This window comes from Convolutriloba macropyga, chromosome 2, assembly GCF_964194025.1.
Source record: "Convolutriloba macropyga chromosome 2, txConMacr16.3, whole genome shotgun sequence".
NCBI classification, from domain to species: Eukaryota; Metazoa; Xenacoelomorpha; order Acoela; family Convolutidae; genus Convolutriloba; species Convolutriloba macropyga.
In genome coordinates, this window is record NC_134469.1 from 79996363 (window position 1) to 80014354 (window position 17992).

Below are 17992 nucleotides of genomic sequence, written 5' to 3' on the forward strand. Positions count from 1 at the left end.
AGAACGAAACTTAACGAGGTCTTTAGGTAACTGTAACTTATTTTTTTTTATGGTAACAACATTTTGTCTCTAATTTCCATTCTAATTAGCCATAATTTTTGTAATAGCCACCCTTAGCTCTTTAGCAGGCTATTATTTAGCAGGCGTTTGAGAGCAATTCGACCGACGTTAGTCGGTTTTGTTAATTTTTTGCATGAGTTTTTGTGTTCTTTCGTTATGCCAGACCGCAAGCTGATATGTCATTTAACGAACATTTCTTCTCTTGTTCAGGATTAATTTGGTAGATTCTACACTGAACCAATTGTTTGCTTGCGACGATTCCGATTTGAGGAAACCTCTTAAAGTCGTATTTGAAGGCGAAGAAGCAGTTGACGCTGGTGGTGTGAGAAAAGAATTCTTCATGCTCATATTGCGCGAGATTCTTGACGTGAAATATGGAATGTTCAAAATTGTGGGTGACAGCAAATGGTTTAGTGATATAATTGGCGACGAGCTGCGACTGTTCAAAATGATTGGCATGATCTGTGGACTTGCGATTTATAACCAGACTATAATTGATCTGATGTTTCCAATGGTGTTATATAAGAAGCTGCTTTCACGTGACGTTGGTCTCCAAGACCTCTACTCGCTTGATAGTCAAATGGGTAAGCAGCTTGAAGAATTGAAGAACTACGAAGGCGAAGATGTCGAAGAGGTTTTTGGTCTCAACTTCCAAGTTGCGAAAGAGTTCTACGGTAGCACGATTGTGCATGATCTTATTTCGAATGGGGGAAAAATTCCTGTAACTCATGAAAATAAAGAACAATTTGTGAGTGTTTATGTTAACTACCTCTTAAACGAGTCGGTTGAGAAACAATATTTTGAATTCTCAACAGGTTTTTTCAAAGTAGTCCAAAGCGATGTCTTGTCTTTTTTTCAACCCGAAGAGTTACATGAGCTGATTAGTGGAAGTAGTAATTATGATTTTCATGAACTGGAAGCTTCGACCTCCTACAAAGGCGATTTCAATGTCGAGCATCCAGTCATTAAATATTTCTGGACTGTAATTCACGACATGTCCGACCAAGAGAAGCTGAAATTCCTCCTGTTTTTGACAGGAACTGAAAGAGTTCCAGTGAACGGAATGAAAAGTCTTAGCTTCACAATCCAGCCCACACACGGTGGCAATGATTACTTACCTGTGGCGCATACTTGTTTCAATCTACTTGATCTTCCCGTTTACAGTGATGTTGACACATTGAGAGCAAAACTTCTCTTCGCGATTGAACAAACAGAAGGCTTCGCTCTTGTTTAGATCAGATTTGAATTTCCAAGCGCTGTATAAAAAGTAAAATGCATTGGGTACAATCAGCGCTTGAGAGACATTGAAAGAGGTTGCAGCCTATCAAGTAATGTCTCTTTAAAAGTCGAGTGACGTTTAACGAGAGAATTTATGAGCAACCTGAAATAAATGTGAATTAAAACTTATTTTAGACTTTCTGGTGGTGCTATGCATTTTTAAATGCAATTTCATAAAAACAGCGAGTTAGTAAATATTTTCAGCCTTATTTGCAAATACGTTTTTTAAATTTATATAGTTGATTGAGTTAAATCATTGAATAATTAACTAGAGCAAATATATAATTCAAAATGTAACTTAAGTCATTAAAATTTTATTCAGCTGTGTTTTCCAACCTTTTTGAGGGTCAAGAGAAGGAATTGAATCCATTTTTGACAACTTGGTTGCGTTTTTTTTTCTTTTTTGCCTAATTTCTTGTCATCATTTCGTAGAATACTTGATGAGAAACAAACAGCTGTTAAATTTGCCCACCATTTTACCTGAATCGATGACATGTCGTTCTGTTTACAGAGATGTTTCCAAACCCAATGGCCTGGTTACCAATGTTTTTTTTTCTCAAAGGGGATATATTTTGAAAAAAAAAGTTTTCGGAGCAAAAATCCAACTGAGACAGATCCGTTTTTTGAACGGAGGAGACAGTTAGTGACAGAAGAAACTAATTTCAGCTATTCGCTGCCCTTAAACTACAAAATTTTCGTTTTAGAAAATTCCAAACTTCTGAAAAGTTTGGTATTTTCTAAAAACAGATATCCTAAAGCAAGTTTTCAAAGTATTGTTTTGCTTGAGCTATAGACTAGTCTAACAAATAGAAAATTGTAATTAAAATGTCATCCAATTTTTTACAGCTCAGAGCCAAAACTCCTCAAAACTCAGCGGATGGGGTGAATTTAAATAAATTTCTGATTTAAAATACTTAAAATATTCTCTTAGAGCAGAAACAAATGGGTGTCAACGTATTGTTAGATGGGAATAGATTAAATAAAGGCATTGAAATAGTGAAAAAATTTTCATTAGTGACCGAGATTTCATTTACTTAAATATTACAATAAACTGCATCTCAAGGATACTAACTAATATTTGGGTTTTTGTCACTTTTCTTTCATTCCTTATTTTGGTGTTTTCTCAAAATCAAATTGTCATCTTCAGCTTTGTAAAATCATTCTGCAGAAACCTTTGCGTTTATTAAGCCACTTATTTTTGATGCAAGTGTAAGTCACAAATTGCGCACAGACGAAAGAAAGGCAACCAAATGTCCGGAGCTTTAAACGGTGACATGGTAACGTTCGCAATTTTATGAAGACGCAAGATTTTTTGTGGCATTTTTGTTCATTTAACGAAAGGTCTGTAAATTTATGCATAAAATATCGTCTTTCGTTCTGCGCCAAAATTGACTTGCTTGTACTATAATGAGTTCAGCCAATCATTGGTAACCTTGATGTCCTGAAAAATTTTATTAAAATTATCCAGTAAATTTTTTGGTGCTTGGTGCGCTTAAGAAGTGCCAAAATAACATTAAAAATCAAGATGACTATATAACACCGCCCTCCACTGAAGGGCTGGAACACAGTGCGAATTTGATTTAATGATCAGTTTAGGAGCTTGAAGATACTTCGGCGACAAAATATTGAAAAATTGTTTTTGCTTGGGTCCAGAATCGCCTCTGAATGCCTATTTTGCAGCAACTTTTGGTCTATCCGGACAGAGCCGTGCACTATTTTCGGTTAAAAGCTAAGTTCAATTGATTAATTGCTCTCAAACGAAGTTTGTAGCAATTATATTAGTCCTGTCGGTCTTTTTTATGCGATTTTTCGCTTGACCAAATTTTCATCTGACGCTTTTGACTTTTTGTCCTCAAAAATGGGATAAACAGGTAGCGCCCAGCGGGCATTAAGTAATCTTAGAGACTTTCAGCTCTGTTTCAGCTCAAACTGTTTTGGAGGCTTATACCTATGGTGTCAAGAGCCGGTTCTTAGAGGTTGAAGACCCCTCCACTGTTGACCCCCCCCCCCCCCCCACTATTGCCTATTGCCCCCCACTGTTGCCCCCCACCATCAGCCCCTACCCCCCGTTTTTAGCTACTAACGAATAATCGCTCGCTAAAAACACCCAATTTTTACTATTTTGCAATTTTTTTAAGCTTTTTGAAAATTTTGGACATTTTTTGATTTCATTGACATTTTTTGATCTCCAGCCCTAGGTGTCAAGGAACCTTCTCTAGCTTTTAATAATAGGTTACTGTATAGTTTGTAGTGGTAATCGAATGGTTTCAACATTTTAACATCACGAATTTAGGCCATTAGGGTTTGATAATAAGCTACTGTAAATTTTTTTCTTGGTCATGGATTATTTTTTAGCTTTTCAATATCAGAAGTTGTAGCAATTTTTATTTAAAAAACTTGCAATTTTTTTAACTTTTTTGAAATTTCTTGTCATTTTTTTTAGGTTTTTCTAGCCTCAAGAGCCACGGAAATTCCTCTAGGGTTTGATAATATGTTACTGCATAGTTTATAGATATAATATTTTTAGGTAAAGATTTTTATATCACGAATATAAGCGGTTTTAAAAATATTTGCACTTTTTTATGTTTTTGATTTTTTTGGCACCAGGGGTCCTGGATCCTGCTCCAAGGTTTTTTAATGTGCTAGTGCATAATTTTGGAGTAAATGGGATGGTGATCAGTAGTTTTTATGACCCAATTTTAGCAGTTTTTGGATAAAATTGAAAATATTTTCAAATTTTTGGAAAATTTTCCTATTCCAAGTGTATGGATCTTTATGAGTCAGTGAATGAGTAAAATTTGCAGTCGTTTTCGAAATTTTTCAGAGTTTTTGGTCCTTTTCTGAGTTTAACGACCATTACTGTCCAACAAAAAGTCTCGGAAATGGGTGTTAATTGACAGAATTATCGAATCTTAAAATGGTTTTGAACTTTTTTTTTATTGAAGTTGAAAACTTTTCTTTTAATTTAGCCTTTTTCAATTTTTTACTATAACCAACAAGGTTTATTTACCAACAAGGCTAGAAAACTAAGTTGCAGAGTCGAATCCAATCATGGGAAATATGCCTATCTCTTTCCCTCGGTCGATTAGGGTTTCTTCTTTTTCTTTCTCGTTCACTTTTTATCTCTCTCTCTTTGCTGATGCCGCAATTCAGCTGTTGTTTCGTGGCTGAATAACAGCATCTCTGATCCTCATTAGCAATAAAGGTATAGTAGAAATGGTTTCATCATTTCTTTTTGACAAAACGTGCAATTTTCAAGTTTTTTGACATTTATTTTTCCTTATTCAGGTGTTTCCAGACCCAGTGGCCGGAAAACATCCTCAGGGGTTTGCATAAAGTTACTATTAAATTTTTATTGTCGATTGAATAGTTTTTCAACTACTTAATGTCACAAATATTTACAGTTTTTGATAAAAATTGCTTTTTTCAAGTTTTTAGAAAATTTTTGTCGTTTTTTTGTTTTTTTTTTCAGCCCCAAGACCCAATTAACCTCCTCTAGGTTTTGAAAATAGGTTACTGTATAATTTCGAGATGTAATGGAATGTCGTGCAAGATTTGAACATCACGAGTTTTAGCATTTTATTTGACAATTTTTGCCATTTTTCAATTTGACATATATATTCAATATTCAAGTTTTTTGAGCCTCAAGGGTCCGAAAACCTTCGTTAGGGTTTCATAATAAGTTATTGGAAAATTTTTGTTGGTTATAGATTAATTTTAAACTTTTAAACTTTTAATTTTTTAAAAAACAATATGTTACTGCATAGTTTATAGATGTAATGGAATGTTTTTCAAGATTTTAATATCACAAATATAAGCAATTTTTAAAACTATTTGCAATTTTTTCATCTTTTTTTCGACACCAGGGGTCCTGGATCCTCTTCCAAGGTTTTGTAATGAGCTGCTGCATAGTTTTGGAGTAAATGGGATGGTGAGCAGTAGTTTATGACTCAATTTTAGCAGTTTTGGGATAAAATTGAAAATATTTTCAAATTTTTGGAAAATTTTTATCCTATTTCAAGTGTATGGATCTTTATGAGCCAGTGAAATTGTTTCAGGCCTGAAACAGGGATACTGGATAGTCTCTTGAGACAATCAATTGGTTCCAATGATATTAATATCTTGAATTTTATCAAGATTTAGTTAAAGTTTTTCAATATTTTTTGTTCTTCTGAGTTTAACGACCTTTACTGGCTTAGGAAACTTCTTAAGTCTCAGAGATGGGTTACCTGTTAGAGCTTTTGTGACGAAAAAGGGTTTAGAACTTTTTATTGCTAGGTTGAAAGCTTTTTTTAATTTTGCCTTTTTCAGCAAGGCTAGCCTTTCTAACAAGGCTAGAAAACCAGTAGTTGCAGTGTCGAATCCCGTAATGGAAAATATTTCTATCTCTGTCGGTTAGGGTTTCTTTCCTTCTCTTTCGCGTTTACATTTTATCTCTCTCTCTCTCTCTCTCTGTGTCTCTTTTTGTTGATGCCGCACTTCTGCCGCTGTTATGTGGCGTAATGGTTTTTATCATACATGACTTGACAGACACTTTTTAGGAAATCATTGTTAATTGCTCTCAAAAGCAATTTATAACAAATATATTAATCCTGTTTGTCTTTTTTGTGCAATTTTTCGCTTGGCTGATTTTTGTCTGACCCATTTGTCTTTCGTCTTCAGAAACGGGATAAAGAGGTAGCGCCCAGTTTGCATTAATTTTTCTTTGAGCCGTTCAGCCCTCTAGTCTTCAAGTAAGCGATTAACTGACGAAGCCACCCGCTCGCCGGTCGTTTGAGAGCAATTCGCCCGATGTTATTCGGTTATGTTATATTTTTGTTTTGTGATGTTTAATTTTTCTCTAACGACGTTTGAAACAATAATTGTAAACGTGTCTTTTTTAAATAAAATTTTCGCTTGTTCGTTTCTTCTAGATTTTTTTTCGATTTCTTTACACAAGTGACTTTTTCACATTTGACTTTTTGATTTTTTTGAGTGATGTCAATTGCGAGCATTCAGAAATCAATTTTCTTTTCAAGCTCATATTTTAATTTTTTTAATCCAGCATTTTACTGCCGCTCATCTTTACGTTTTATGTTATACGTTTTTTATTTATATATGAGCACTACATGACCTCTAGCATGTATGAGTCCTTTTACAAGAAGGGGCCTTATGAGCCATGTTCAAGAGTGGGGAAGATTTGTGTTAAATTTATTTTTTGCTGATATAAAACCGACTGTGAGGTCAGGACAGACGGTGTAGCATAGTAGTTACAGTCAACGTATCTTTTTCGGGAAGTCGCTAGCTCAAACCCCTGCCGATTAATAAGATTTTGCATCATAAAGGTTTTCTAGCCTATGCATCTTATAAATTGGTGGCCTCGCCAGTCGTTCAGAGCAGTTTTCGTCGGCTTGTTTTTATTGGTGTTTTGATTTTTGTTTTTCAGAAATTGTTTACCATGAGTTTTTTCAACTGCCATCAGAGCTATCGATGGCGATTGATTAAACACGCTTCCTTTGTTCTCGTTCCAGCTGTATCGGTTTCTTTGCTTTATAACCGGAAGAAGACATCTCGTCATTTCAAATTGCACGCCGAATCAAACTTGGAGCCTTTTAAAGTTCAGTATCTTATCATCGGATCTGGCCCGACAGCATATTCGGCGATGCGAACCATCAGGTATTTGGAACCCAGTTCGAGGGTGCTTATTGCCACAGATTCAAAGTATTTGCCCTACGAGAGGTACCCACTAAATTTCGAAGCTTGGTTGTCAGATAACTTCGATGACGGTTTTGAGTTCGAATCGCGTTTCCAAGCGTCGAATAAGTTCTTGTTTTTTCAACCAGAGTCGTTTTATGTTTCACCTTTCGATTTGGAGTCATCAGATGAGTTCGGAGGTCAAGGGCTGCTTTTAAAGCACAAATTTACCAAAATCGAGGCTGAAAAGCAGTTAGCCCACTTAGAAAATGGAGATTCAATCCAGTATCAAAAATGTTTATTGGCTCTGGGTTCTGAAAGTGTTTGTTTGCCTAAAAAGATACCGATATCTTTGAGAACTAAATTTTTAGTCCTGGATAACCTTGATGACTACTTCAAGGTCAAAGAATCGCTTTCAACGTGTTCGAATCTTGCAGTTATTGGCGATAACTTGAAAGCACTGGAATTTGCAGCTTGTCAAAGTTCAATTTTTAAAGACGATGTTCAACGAAAAGTTACTTTATTGTGCTCTGGCAAATTTTTGGCCGACTATGTACCTGTATCTGTAATTGCATGGCTGAAAGCAGAAGTTGAGAAAACTGGTATAAAAATTATTGAAAATGTGAGTATTGAGGATACTATCATATCGAATAACGGTGGTAAAGTTCAGATGAAAATTGCCAATGATGCTGTACTTAATTGCGACAATGTCATATCAATGTTACCCAGAAGGGCCAAAACAGAGCTAGCTTCGAACAGTTCTTTAGAAGTTGATGCGTCTAATGGAGGTCACATAATTGCGGACTCAACCTTAAAAGTAAGATCAAACTTGTACGCTGCGGGATCTTGTGTGTCAGTTTTCCACCCTCTTCTTAAATCTCGGGTGTCATTTGACATGCCAGACCACTCCGTAATGTCTGGTCGATTTGCGGCTCTGAATATGTTGGGCAAAATTATGCCCTATTTTAAACTTCCACGACTGGTTGCTGATTTTGGAGATGATCTGGGTTTCGATGGAATTGGGTTCATTGATCCTAAACTAGAGACCCAAGTTTATTTTGTCCATAAAAGTCGTTCTGAAAATACATTTCAAACGTCCCCAGAGAAGATAACGACGGAAGTTAGCTCTGTTTCTGAAGGAACGGAACCAACTGACCAAAGTGTTACTTTCTCAACGCCAGAAGCTGAGAGTAATATTGACATTAAAAATGCTGTAGAAAACGAATGTGGTCATCAGGTTTCAAAACCTTCACAAGATAGCTCATCGGATAATAGCATAAAGCAAGACAGCTGTAGCAGCCGGAGTCCGGACAGTATTGGGCAAGACCCTTTACAAAGCTGTGCTGTGGTGTATATCAAGAATGGCTTTGTGGTAGGTGTTGCAACCATTGGTGCATTTGGCAGAATGTTCGTTGCTGAGAATATGATATCGCATAGAGTAAAAGCAGAAGACGTGCATGAATATATTCCTCTTCTTCTATCGACTAAATTCTCTTTAAAGAAACCAAATGAAGAGGATGATGATAATATGTTCTAAATGAAATGTGTGAATATGAAATATAAATTGTTTATTCCTTGTTTTTTGAGCTTTTATATGAGAAGGAACATGATAAGTATTTTTTATGGCCTGTCAGAACCTCTTCCATTTTGCGAATCAAATACTCTTTATTAGTTGTAAAAAGGAAGGGAGTTGAAAAGGAAAAAGAACAACAGAAGTTGATCGTAAAATAGAACAAAGCTCCGGTTTCGCCAAGGATATGAAAAAAATGAAAATGCCGGAAAACTTTTTTTCTCCAATATATACAACATAAAACCGAATGTTATGGCGAGGAATGAAGGTAATTTAATGAAAAAGCCTTCAGATGAGAGGCTTTTTTTAAATAAAACGTAAATTGGAGTTAAGGATATGAGTTAGGTTATAGCTCTAAAAATTTAAAATGAGTTCATTTTACGAGACGATGGATAGACAGACTCAATTTCAAGTGGTAGATTTACATTAATTAGTATGGTTGGTAATGCAAAACAAATAATTAATTTTCAGATTCGTGAATGTTTGACTTTTTCTGTGAGCACTTAAAGTTTTAGTGTTAATTATGGAGCCATGAGCAAACGTCGACCTGTGGTTTGTGCAATATCCGGAGGCGTTGACAGCGCCGTGTCTCTGTTGCGTTTAGTTAAGGATCCTGATTTCGAAGTGCCCACAGCACTTTTTATGAAGAATTGGGATGCGAGAGAGGAACTTAACTCCATGGATCGGTGTCCCGTGAGTTGATTAGGACTTGTTATATAGACGTCATATATCCATCAGAGTGATCTGGAAGTACAATTTCGGTATTTTCCTAAAATTAAATCAATTAATAGCCGGACAGCGATAGCTGGGGCTATTATTGGCCTTCTCTTGGTTTTTTTACAATTCAAAGAATTTGAATTGTATTGGTGCGCTGTTTTTTTTTACGACTCGAAGAGGAGTATTGGAGAAGTCCTTTTTTATTCAATTTTACTGGAGTGATTTAAAAGCAGCTTTTATAAGCAGTTTTCTGCAATTTTGATGGTTATGAGGTTGGATTATGATATTGTATTAGTTGTAGGCTTGTTTTGATAGGAATTGAAGGTTTCAAGTAGTTAATTTGAGTTTAATGCTAATTTGGAGATTTCGATCAGTTTTGCTGATTTTTAGACGAAATTTGATGACTTTGTGCCTTTTTTAATAGTTTAAGTTGGATTTGGATAGAAGCTTGTTACTTAAGGAATATTCACATACCAATTGACTAAAGTTTTCTTGGTATAAATCATTTTTTTCTTAGGAAAATTGACAGAAAAATTGAGAAATTTTTTAACCATTTTTCTTTTTTGAAGTTTTTCTTTTTTTTTAATCTTAGACAGATTTCTTAGCCTATTATGACTTGCTCAATTTTTTCGATCTTCTCGGTGCTCTAATTGCAAAGAAATTTTATTCGGCTTTAAATTTCCTTGTACTATAAAAAAAACTTAATTTTTTTATGGATTTTTGGAGGTTCAGGGTTCACAATAGTTGTTCAATTGTTTAGTCATAAGTATGGGCAATGATCTCCTTCGAGTCGTTTCCGGAATTTCCTCCGGCTATGTTTTTTAAGATGTGTTTACACATTTTTCAGTGACTTTGATCTTTCAAAACGGGATAAACAGGTAAAGCCCAGCGGGCATTAAGTTTCATTAGAGGCCCAAAGCGGGCTTCAGTAGACCTTCAAGTGGTTATAGTGGTGCAGTTGCTGGTATGGCCTTAATTTAAGGTTAGAACGAAATTTTTAGGAGTTTTTGGGCTCAAAATGGTGCAAATTTTCATGTTTTTTTGTGAGTTTTTTGAGTTTTTTTGTTTGATTAGTCTTAGGTTGAAGTTTTTAAAAGTTGATGAAGGCCTTTTGCGAGACAAAATTGCTCGTTATGACCATTTCATGAGCTAAATGTTTTGGTACTACAAACATAAACCCACAAAATGATAATAATTTTTGTAATTTTTTTCAGGTTTTTTGAAATTTTTTTTTGGGTTTTTTTAGCTTTAGGTGTCAAGAAACCTCCTCTGGGGTTTGATAATGGGTTACTGCTTAGTTTCTAGTGGTAATGTAATGGTTTTCAACTTTTTGCCATCATGAGTTTTTAGCATTTTTTGACAAAACTCTTTTTTCATATTTTTTGACATAATTCGCAAGTTTTTCAGGTTTTTGAAAGTTTTCATCATTTTTTACAGCTTTAGGGACCAGGCAATCTCCTTTGAAGTTTGTTTATAGGTCACTGCATAGTTTCTAGTAACAATGTAATGGTTTTTAACATTTTAATGTGTCGAATTTTAGCATTTTTTTTTGATAAAATCTGCAATTTTTTTTAGGTTTCCTTAAGTTTTTGTCAGTTTTTGATATTCGTCCATTCTGAAGTTATATATATCACGATCTTCAGCAACATTTCTTTATAATTTGCAATTGATTTCTTTTTCTTAAATTTTTTGGTCATTTACGAGTTAATCGATCTTCGAGGGCCAATGAAAATTCTTCAGGTCTTGCAGATATAATACTGGACCGATTTCAGAAACAAAAATTGGTTTTGAACATATTTTTGAAATAGGTAATTGTAAAGGGAAAAAGAATTTTGCCTTAGGTTTAAAAGCTTCAAGAGTTTTTGCAATGAGTATGTTTTTGTTTAGCTTTGATTCTTTTACATTCTCATGTTTTGATGATTTTTGTGTTCTGGCTGGCAATGTTCAATTGATCTACTGGTGAGGTAGAGTACGTCTGAGTTTTTCTTTCAATTCTTTGAATTGTATTTCAGGACTTGTCCTGCTATGTTTTTATTTCGTGGTCGCGATTTTTGTTACGACCATATGACGTCACAACCACTTCAAACCTGCTTTTTGATCATTTGGTCGTGCACTTTCAATTGAAGTGCGTGCTTGACGTCATTTTTCGGTCTTTGTGGAGCGAGTTTTTCTGTTCATTCGCGTGATTTAATTTTTGGTCACTTTTGATTTACCTCACTCTCAAAAATGACTTCCTCACTTTGAAAATGACTTTTGTTTACTTTAATTCAAAGAGATAAGGTCAAATGGGTGTGTGTCACTCTAAGTGAAGGTTATTTGAGAGCAGTTAATAGAGGCAGCAAAAATTTGTACAGATTTTCAATCAGCCTTCAATGAAAAGACGATTTTTTTGGTCTGTATTTTTTACTGTTTTTTTTATACTGCAGATCTACGAAGCTTTTGCGGCTATTTTCTGGCAAACTGCCAGCTATGTTTTTAAACCATTTCAATTAATTTTACGGCAATGTTTCCTCATTATAGAATCCTTCGCAGTTTTTTGATTTGAGGTGTCTAAGTTTATTAATAGCCGCCGTCAGCCTCTCAATGGCTATTATTTAGGCGCTCTCCTTTTTTTACAACTCGAAGAGGAGCATTGGTTTTCTGAAGGTTTTTTTACTGGAAGTACTAATAGGTCAGACGCCGTTTTAACTTATAAGCGAAACAGTTGTTAATTTCTTTCTGAGCGAGAAGAGTTTTTGGCGCATGGGCTGCGTTTAATGAATGACTTTTCGACTATGAAAAGTATTTTTTGACAAAATGGCACATATAGATAACCGTTTATAGCCGTTTTTTTTTGTCTAAGTGGCCCAGTTTATTGCTTGTAATTTGGATTTCGTAGAAATAATTTTTATTCGATGCTGTCTTGAATTGTCACCCTCGGAAATTAATTCCACTGTTTTGTTTTTGCAGAGCCTCAAATTGCGTTTCATTTTAAAAACGGGCACATATTTCTTGATTTTTAGTTAATTTCGGCTTGTTAATTTCGATCTTTTGGAGAGATCGCCTCTCCAAAAGATCTCAAAAATACTCGCGATCTTTTGGAGACTAGAGTAATGAAATATTTGATAGAAATTGATAGCGCTGTCAGCTTATCGAGCCAATCAGTATTTTTACCATGTTAATTGTTCTAAATGTTTGTTAACGTTGCCAAAAGTTTTCAATAGAATGAAGTTTGCTGCTTTTTATTTTTCTTGGAGACAGCGGTATAAATTTCACCAATTTTGAGAACAGTTAATGAGTTTTTTGTTTTGACAGCAAAGGTAATGGCTTCAGCTGCAATTACGTTTTTTTGTTAATTTTTGAGGCTTCAAGTCGCTTCGAGATTTTTAATTCGCCTCACCTTTTGATCACGTTTTTTATTTTACATAAGTCACAATTTTTACACTTGACTTCTGACTAACTTCACTGACTGTTTCAATTGAATGCATTTTAAATTCGTTCACGTGTTGAATTACGCAATGTACTGAATACGGTAAAGGTCAAAAGAGCAAAATCAAAAGAAACGGTATAAACATATAGCCTGGTCATAAAGTCATTTTAACTTAGGTTATAAAAGTTCATTAAAGCGATTATTAGCTAGAATTAGTATTATGGTTGAGAGCCTTCAGTTCAGAAGCTGAATAAAGTATCATTTTAGAATCTAACCGAATATGAAGAATCTTACACGCCAAATAAGAACACTTCGACACTTAGAAAAATTCTGTCAATTTCTATCTGCTATTTTTTTCTGTTTCAAGCCCAATGTGCGTCAAGCGGGTCAACGGCGGCTATTTTCCGTTGATTTGCCGACTATGTTTTTATGACCGACCTTAACGCTTATTCTCAGAATGTTCTAACTTAAATCGACTCTGTCGAGTAATCCAAATTTAGTCAAGAACAAGATATTTGAAAAGCGCTGCAATTGTAATTTCATGCCCCGGTACTCGAATTTAATTGCTAGTCGAGAACAACATAAGAGGCAATGCATGATTGATGATGTAATGGTTTTGATTTTTTGGATCCGCGAGGGGAACTATTAGTCAATGATTTGACAAAGATACATGATTTGCAAAACTTTGACATTGAGAAGAAAGCAGGCTGAGAGTTTCTCATTATTGCCAAGAACCGATCGTTTAAAATTTTCCCACTCTATCCTTTTTATTGTTGTATTTTCATGATAGAGTTACTTGTTCAATTTTTTTGGTATGAAAGGAATCCGGAGGTACTTAATACGGTACTAAAGAACTGTGAGCCGTGAGCTGAGAATAGAAATGGTTCGAACATTTAATGAAACCTTTGTTCTCTTGTTAGGCAAAGATTTCCAAATTGTGGCAGCTGAAATGAAAAAAGTTGTTTATTTTCCCTAGAATTTATGGAAGGGTTTAATTGAATTTACTTTGAGAATACTGTCGAAGCGGTCAGAAAAAAGTCATTTACAAACGTTTTTCCCCCGAAGCATGCAATTCTTTTTTGCTTGTGAGAATGATTCAGCTTTTTTCCACTTTTTCTGTGTTTTCTCCAACATTTTGCCATTGATGCAATTCAATTTCAGGTGTTGGAGCAAAGAATTATTTATCCTGATATTTGAAGAGTAGCTTTCGAATTTTTCTCTACTTTACCGTAATCCTCTTATATCGATAGTTATTTATTATAGAAAGCAATATTTCTTTAGTGATATATTTAGTCATCTTTTGATTCTTTTTAATCCCTTTTCATTAACATCTCATTTTTGTCTTTTTTTGTATAGAAGTTGTAGAAAGGTTTAGTTTGCAGATTATTTGTCCAACTTTTCCTCGTGGCAAAATTTGCTTTTTTCAAAAGCAAAGTTTTTTTCAGTTACTTCTGAGTATGTTTACATTTTTACCGAATGTGAATCAAATGTTTTTTTTGCGATATGATGTAACATTTTGTTGCTAATTAATATTCTGGCTTATTTCATCACTTGGCAAAAGTGGGAAATCAGTAACAAGGAGATTAATAATTTTCACAATTCAAATTACCAGATTTTTAGGGTTGAATCCTCGACTTTTGCTACAGTTTTCATGTGCCAAGAAATTGATTGCAGAAGAATGGCAGACCTAAAATCATTTTCAATTTTGTTGCGTTTCTAATTTTTGTTTTTGTTGTGAGAGGTTGTTGAGAGATTGCAGTGTTTAAAACCATTTTTATACTTGAGGAGACAAACACAACTGCTTTCAATTTTGCTTAAATGTCATTTCTTTTTTCTACGAGTAATATCAAATATTTCTATATCGTGACTTTTTTATAGGTTAAGCGAGGTGAGGAACTTGCTTTTAAATTACGAATTTTGAACATTCACTGGCTGCTGAACGTTTAAATAAATCGAAAGTGTCAGATAGTTTTTTTTCTGTTGAATTTAGCGAGAATTAGTTCTGAAAAACAATATGAAGTCCTTTTCCGGAAGTTACGATACTCACGTAAATTTGGAAAAGCTTTCAGCCATCGTTAATTTCTCTCAAACAATTTTTTTTTGCAATTATAATATCTCTGCGGTCTCTTAATGCAATTTTTAATCGCTTAGATTTTTCGTCTGCGGCTATCGACCTTTTGTCCTCAAAAAAGGAATAAATATTTAAAGCCCGTAGGGCACTAAGTTGCACTGCAGCGATCTTAGTAGTCTCTACGTGCAAAAATCATCGAAGAAGCTGTGAAGACAAAATCATGGTTTATTGAGCATTTTTCGCCGTTTTGGACCCCTCAATCCGTCCACATCTCGCCTTCCCTCCCCCCCCCCCCTAACCCTGCCAAGACTGTGAAGTGTGTAATCTTTCTGGTGTTTTAGTCAGACAAAGACGAGGCGTATGCTCGGCAAGTTTGTGACCGACTGGGTGTGAATTTACATATTGCTGACTTCTCAAAGGTACTCAAGTGAGTCTCCTTTATCTTAGTTTTCATGAAAAGTTTAAACTTTCCTGTTTTTCCAATTTTTTTGCCATTGAGTTCGTGGCTTCAAAATTATCAGCAAAATTCGATCCAATTTTTTTATTCAGACTAATTCAATGAGTTTTCTTTAAAATTGTAAAATTCTTCATCTTACCATTTTTTGTCATTTTGCTATACAAGTTATGGCTTATTAATTGTCAAGATTCGATGAATGGACGCTTGTAAAATTCAGTATTGTTATGTGCAAAATCAACAAATGCCCTAAAAAGGACTTTTGAGACTGTAATTTAATTTACATTTACAGTTATCTTGATCGTAAACAGATTGAATTTCAGGATTACTGGAATGAAGTATTTACTACAATGATAGCCAAGTACAAAGCTGGTCTCACTCCGAATCCGGATATCCTGTGCAATAAATACATCAAGTTTGGATCCCTGAGAAACTATATTGACCTCTTTTTCGGACCAGACCACTACATTGCGACCGGTCATTACGGTAAAACCGCTGTCGACTGGAAGGGTATGACGTCACTACTGATTCCACTGGACAAGGTCAAAGACCAGACATTCTTTCTCAGTCAGATCAGACAAAAAGCACTGCAGAAAACGGTGTTCCCGCTCGCGAATCTCTTGAAGTTCAAGGTCAAGCAAATTGCAAATGAGAATAACCTTGGCTTTGTAAATGAAAGGAAAGAAAGTATGGGACTGTGTTTCGTAGGAGACAGAAAGTTCAACCATTTTCTGCGGGACTACATTCCAGTGAGGAGAGGTCCAGTTGTTGATTTTGAGACGGGTAAAATTGTAGGACAGCATGAGGGTGTCCATTTTTACACAACTGGGCAATCTTTCCTGTTACCCTACATTCAAAAGTGTCGCTCGGAAGTGTTTGTCTATAAACGAGATTCTAAGCAGAATGTTCTTTTCGTCGTGCAAGGCCGAACTAATCCGCTTTTGTGGCAATGTTTCTTCAAAATGAGCAGTTTTAATTGGATATCTGGTCGGAGACCAACAGAACTGCTGAATAGCAACATTTTGCTGTGTCAGAGCCGTATGCAACATGGCTATCCTCTCATTAACTGTGACGTCAGAATAGCTTCACTTTGTGATGACGAACGTAGTGATATAATTGATGTAGAATTGCACGGTCGCTCGTGGGCTGTAACTCCGGGGCAATTTTCTGTTCTGTACAAAAATGGAGTTTGTTTGGGTAGTGGAGAAATTTTGCCTTTTGATGAAAATCTGTAACACTGGGAATGAATTTCAATTATTGAAGACTTTTTTGCTCTTTTTCTCCAGTGGCAACCAAAACAGTTTCCTTAGTTGATGCCAGAGATATTGAATTGGTTGATTCGTTTAGCGCTGGGTTCGTTTTTTTTGTAACGATGAAGAACTGGTTTTTCAAACACACACACTTCTATTCCAAAAATCAACCTAAGACGTAACTTTTTCTCCAGTTCTCAATATAATTGCTGGATTGACTTTAGGATTGTGAAGAGAATATATGATAATGATGATGTTGATGGAAGCTTAGCCACTCTTCACAGACCCAAAAGTGGTAGTCGAAAATCAAAAGTCTGGGCAGAATAAGTGTTTTCAGCAGCTGCTTGAACTCTTCAAAAGTTTTTGCGTTTCGGGTGGGTGCAATGTTTGAGCTAATTTTTCTAGCATCTTGCCTGGCCAATTATTAGCGACACAAATTGCCATTTTTGGCAACAAGTGTGTGTGTGGGGGGGGGGGGGAGGGGTTCGACTGCAAAGAAAACCATAGAGCAACCACAGAGAACGGCAATAAGTCAACGGACCGTCTTGATAAGTACTAGATTCATATTATTAATTGATCTTGAACGCAGTTCATAGCAATTATTGTAAACGTGTGTGTCTTTTTACGACTCGAAGAGGAGTATTGAGATTCTACAGGTATTTTTTTTAGCAGAAAGCAAGTTTGTTCTTGACTTGAATTTTGACTTCTTTCTATTCGAGCCTTTACCTCCGTTTTTGATTATTGACTTCTGTTTTCGAACATTAGACTTTAACAATAGCTTAGTTTGTAATGTATAGCAATTGGTAACAGTCTGTAATTCTAGGTGAAGAGGTCAGTTTGAGAAATTTGATCCCATTTAACTACCTCCCCCCCCCCCCCCCCCCCCCCCCCCCCAAAAAAAAAAAAACTACCCCACCCCCCGCGTACCTAGTGCTCCAAAATAAAGCTTGTTGCTAATATAAAATCGATTGCAGCATAGGAGAAGAAAGGGACTCGTAGCGCAGTGGTTAGTGCGGGTGGCCATGGATCTGGAGGTCAGTGGTTCGAATCCCGGTGGGGTCGATGTTTTTTGCGCGCATAAAGAAAGATTGATCTATACTAAAGACCATGAATTAAATTGCCTCGCCGGTCGTTCAAGAGCAATTCTTCCGACATTTGTCGGTTTATGTTACTATATAGTAAATTGATAAGCAGAGGCGAAACGTCCATTTTCGACAGCATGCCATTTTGCTTGGAATCTTTTCAACCTGTGGAAATAACAAGCGTCTAAATGTATCCCTAAATTTTATCGATTTGCTTATTTGCAGAGACATACATAAGTCCAAAGAATTCATTCTTGAGGTTCTCGGTATTTGACGATTTTTCAGCCATAGCTTTTTACTGTTTGAATGAACTCTTTTGCACCGATACCAAAAATGGCATTGGACAATATAATCCAAGATCATTTTTCTAATGCCTGAAATTCAGAAAATGAATGAAATTGTGTATCTGAAATGTCTTTGCCAGCTCG

The 17992-nt window shown here is 35.5% G+C and overlaps 3 protein-coding genes across 3 annotated transcripts in view; all 3 read left to right on the forward strand.

The window, feature by feature from the left end:
• LOC142334762 (uncharacterized) overlaps positions 1-1889 on the forward strand; it is a 603346-nt gene extending 601457 nt beyond the window's left edge. Inside the window, exon 4 of the mRNA XM_075383045.1 lies at positions 271-1889. Coding sequence (XP_075239160.1) covers positions 271-1294 — 1024 coding nt within the window. The 3' untranslated portion in view covers positions 1295-1889. The remainder of the gene's footprint in view (positions 1-270) is intronic.
• Positions 1890-6737: 4848 nt separating this feature from the next.
• LOC142335498 (putative apoptosis-inducing factor 1, mitochondrial) lies at positions 6738-8589 on the forward strand. Its single transcript, XM_075384025.1, has one exon. The coding sequence runs from the start codon at positions 6776-6778 to the stop codon at positions 8546-8548; it is 1773 nt and encodes a 590-aa protein (XP_075240140.1). The 5' UTR covers positions 6738-6775; the 3' UTR covers positions 8549-8589.
• Positions 8590-9047: 458 nt separating this feature from the next.
• Positions 9048-16501, forward strand: LOC142335499 (tRNA-specific 2-thiouridylase MnmA-like). The gene is made up of 3 exons (XM_075384026.1): positions 9048-9274; positions 15120-15197; positions 15556-16501. The coding sequence occupies exons 1-3, from the start codon at positions 9113-9115 to the stop codon at positions 16465-16467; spliced, it is 1152 nt and encodes a 383-aa protein (XP_075240141.1). The 5' UTR covers positions 9048-9112; the 3' UTR covers positions 16468-16501.
• Positions 16502-17992: the final 1491 nt, after the last annotated feature.

Bases quoted from the DNA above. Each gene is read 5' to 3' on its own strand.
- LOC142335498 (XM_075384025.1), top strand. From the start codon at position 6,776: ATGAGTTTTTTCAACTGCCATCAGAGCTATCGATGGCGATTGATTAAA.
- LOC142335499 (XM_075384026.1), top strand. From the start codon at position 9,113: ATGAGCAAACGTCGACCTGTGGTTTGTGCAATATCCGGAGGCGTTGAC. The intron at 9,275-15,119 runs GTGAGTTGATTA...CTGGTGTTTTAG, and splicing joins ACTCCATGGATCGGTGTCCC to TCAGACAAAGACGAGGCGTA. The intron at 15,198-15,555 runs GTACTCAAGTGA...ATTGAATTTCAG, and splicing joins ATATTGCTGACTTCTCAAAG to GATTACTGGAATGAAGTATT.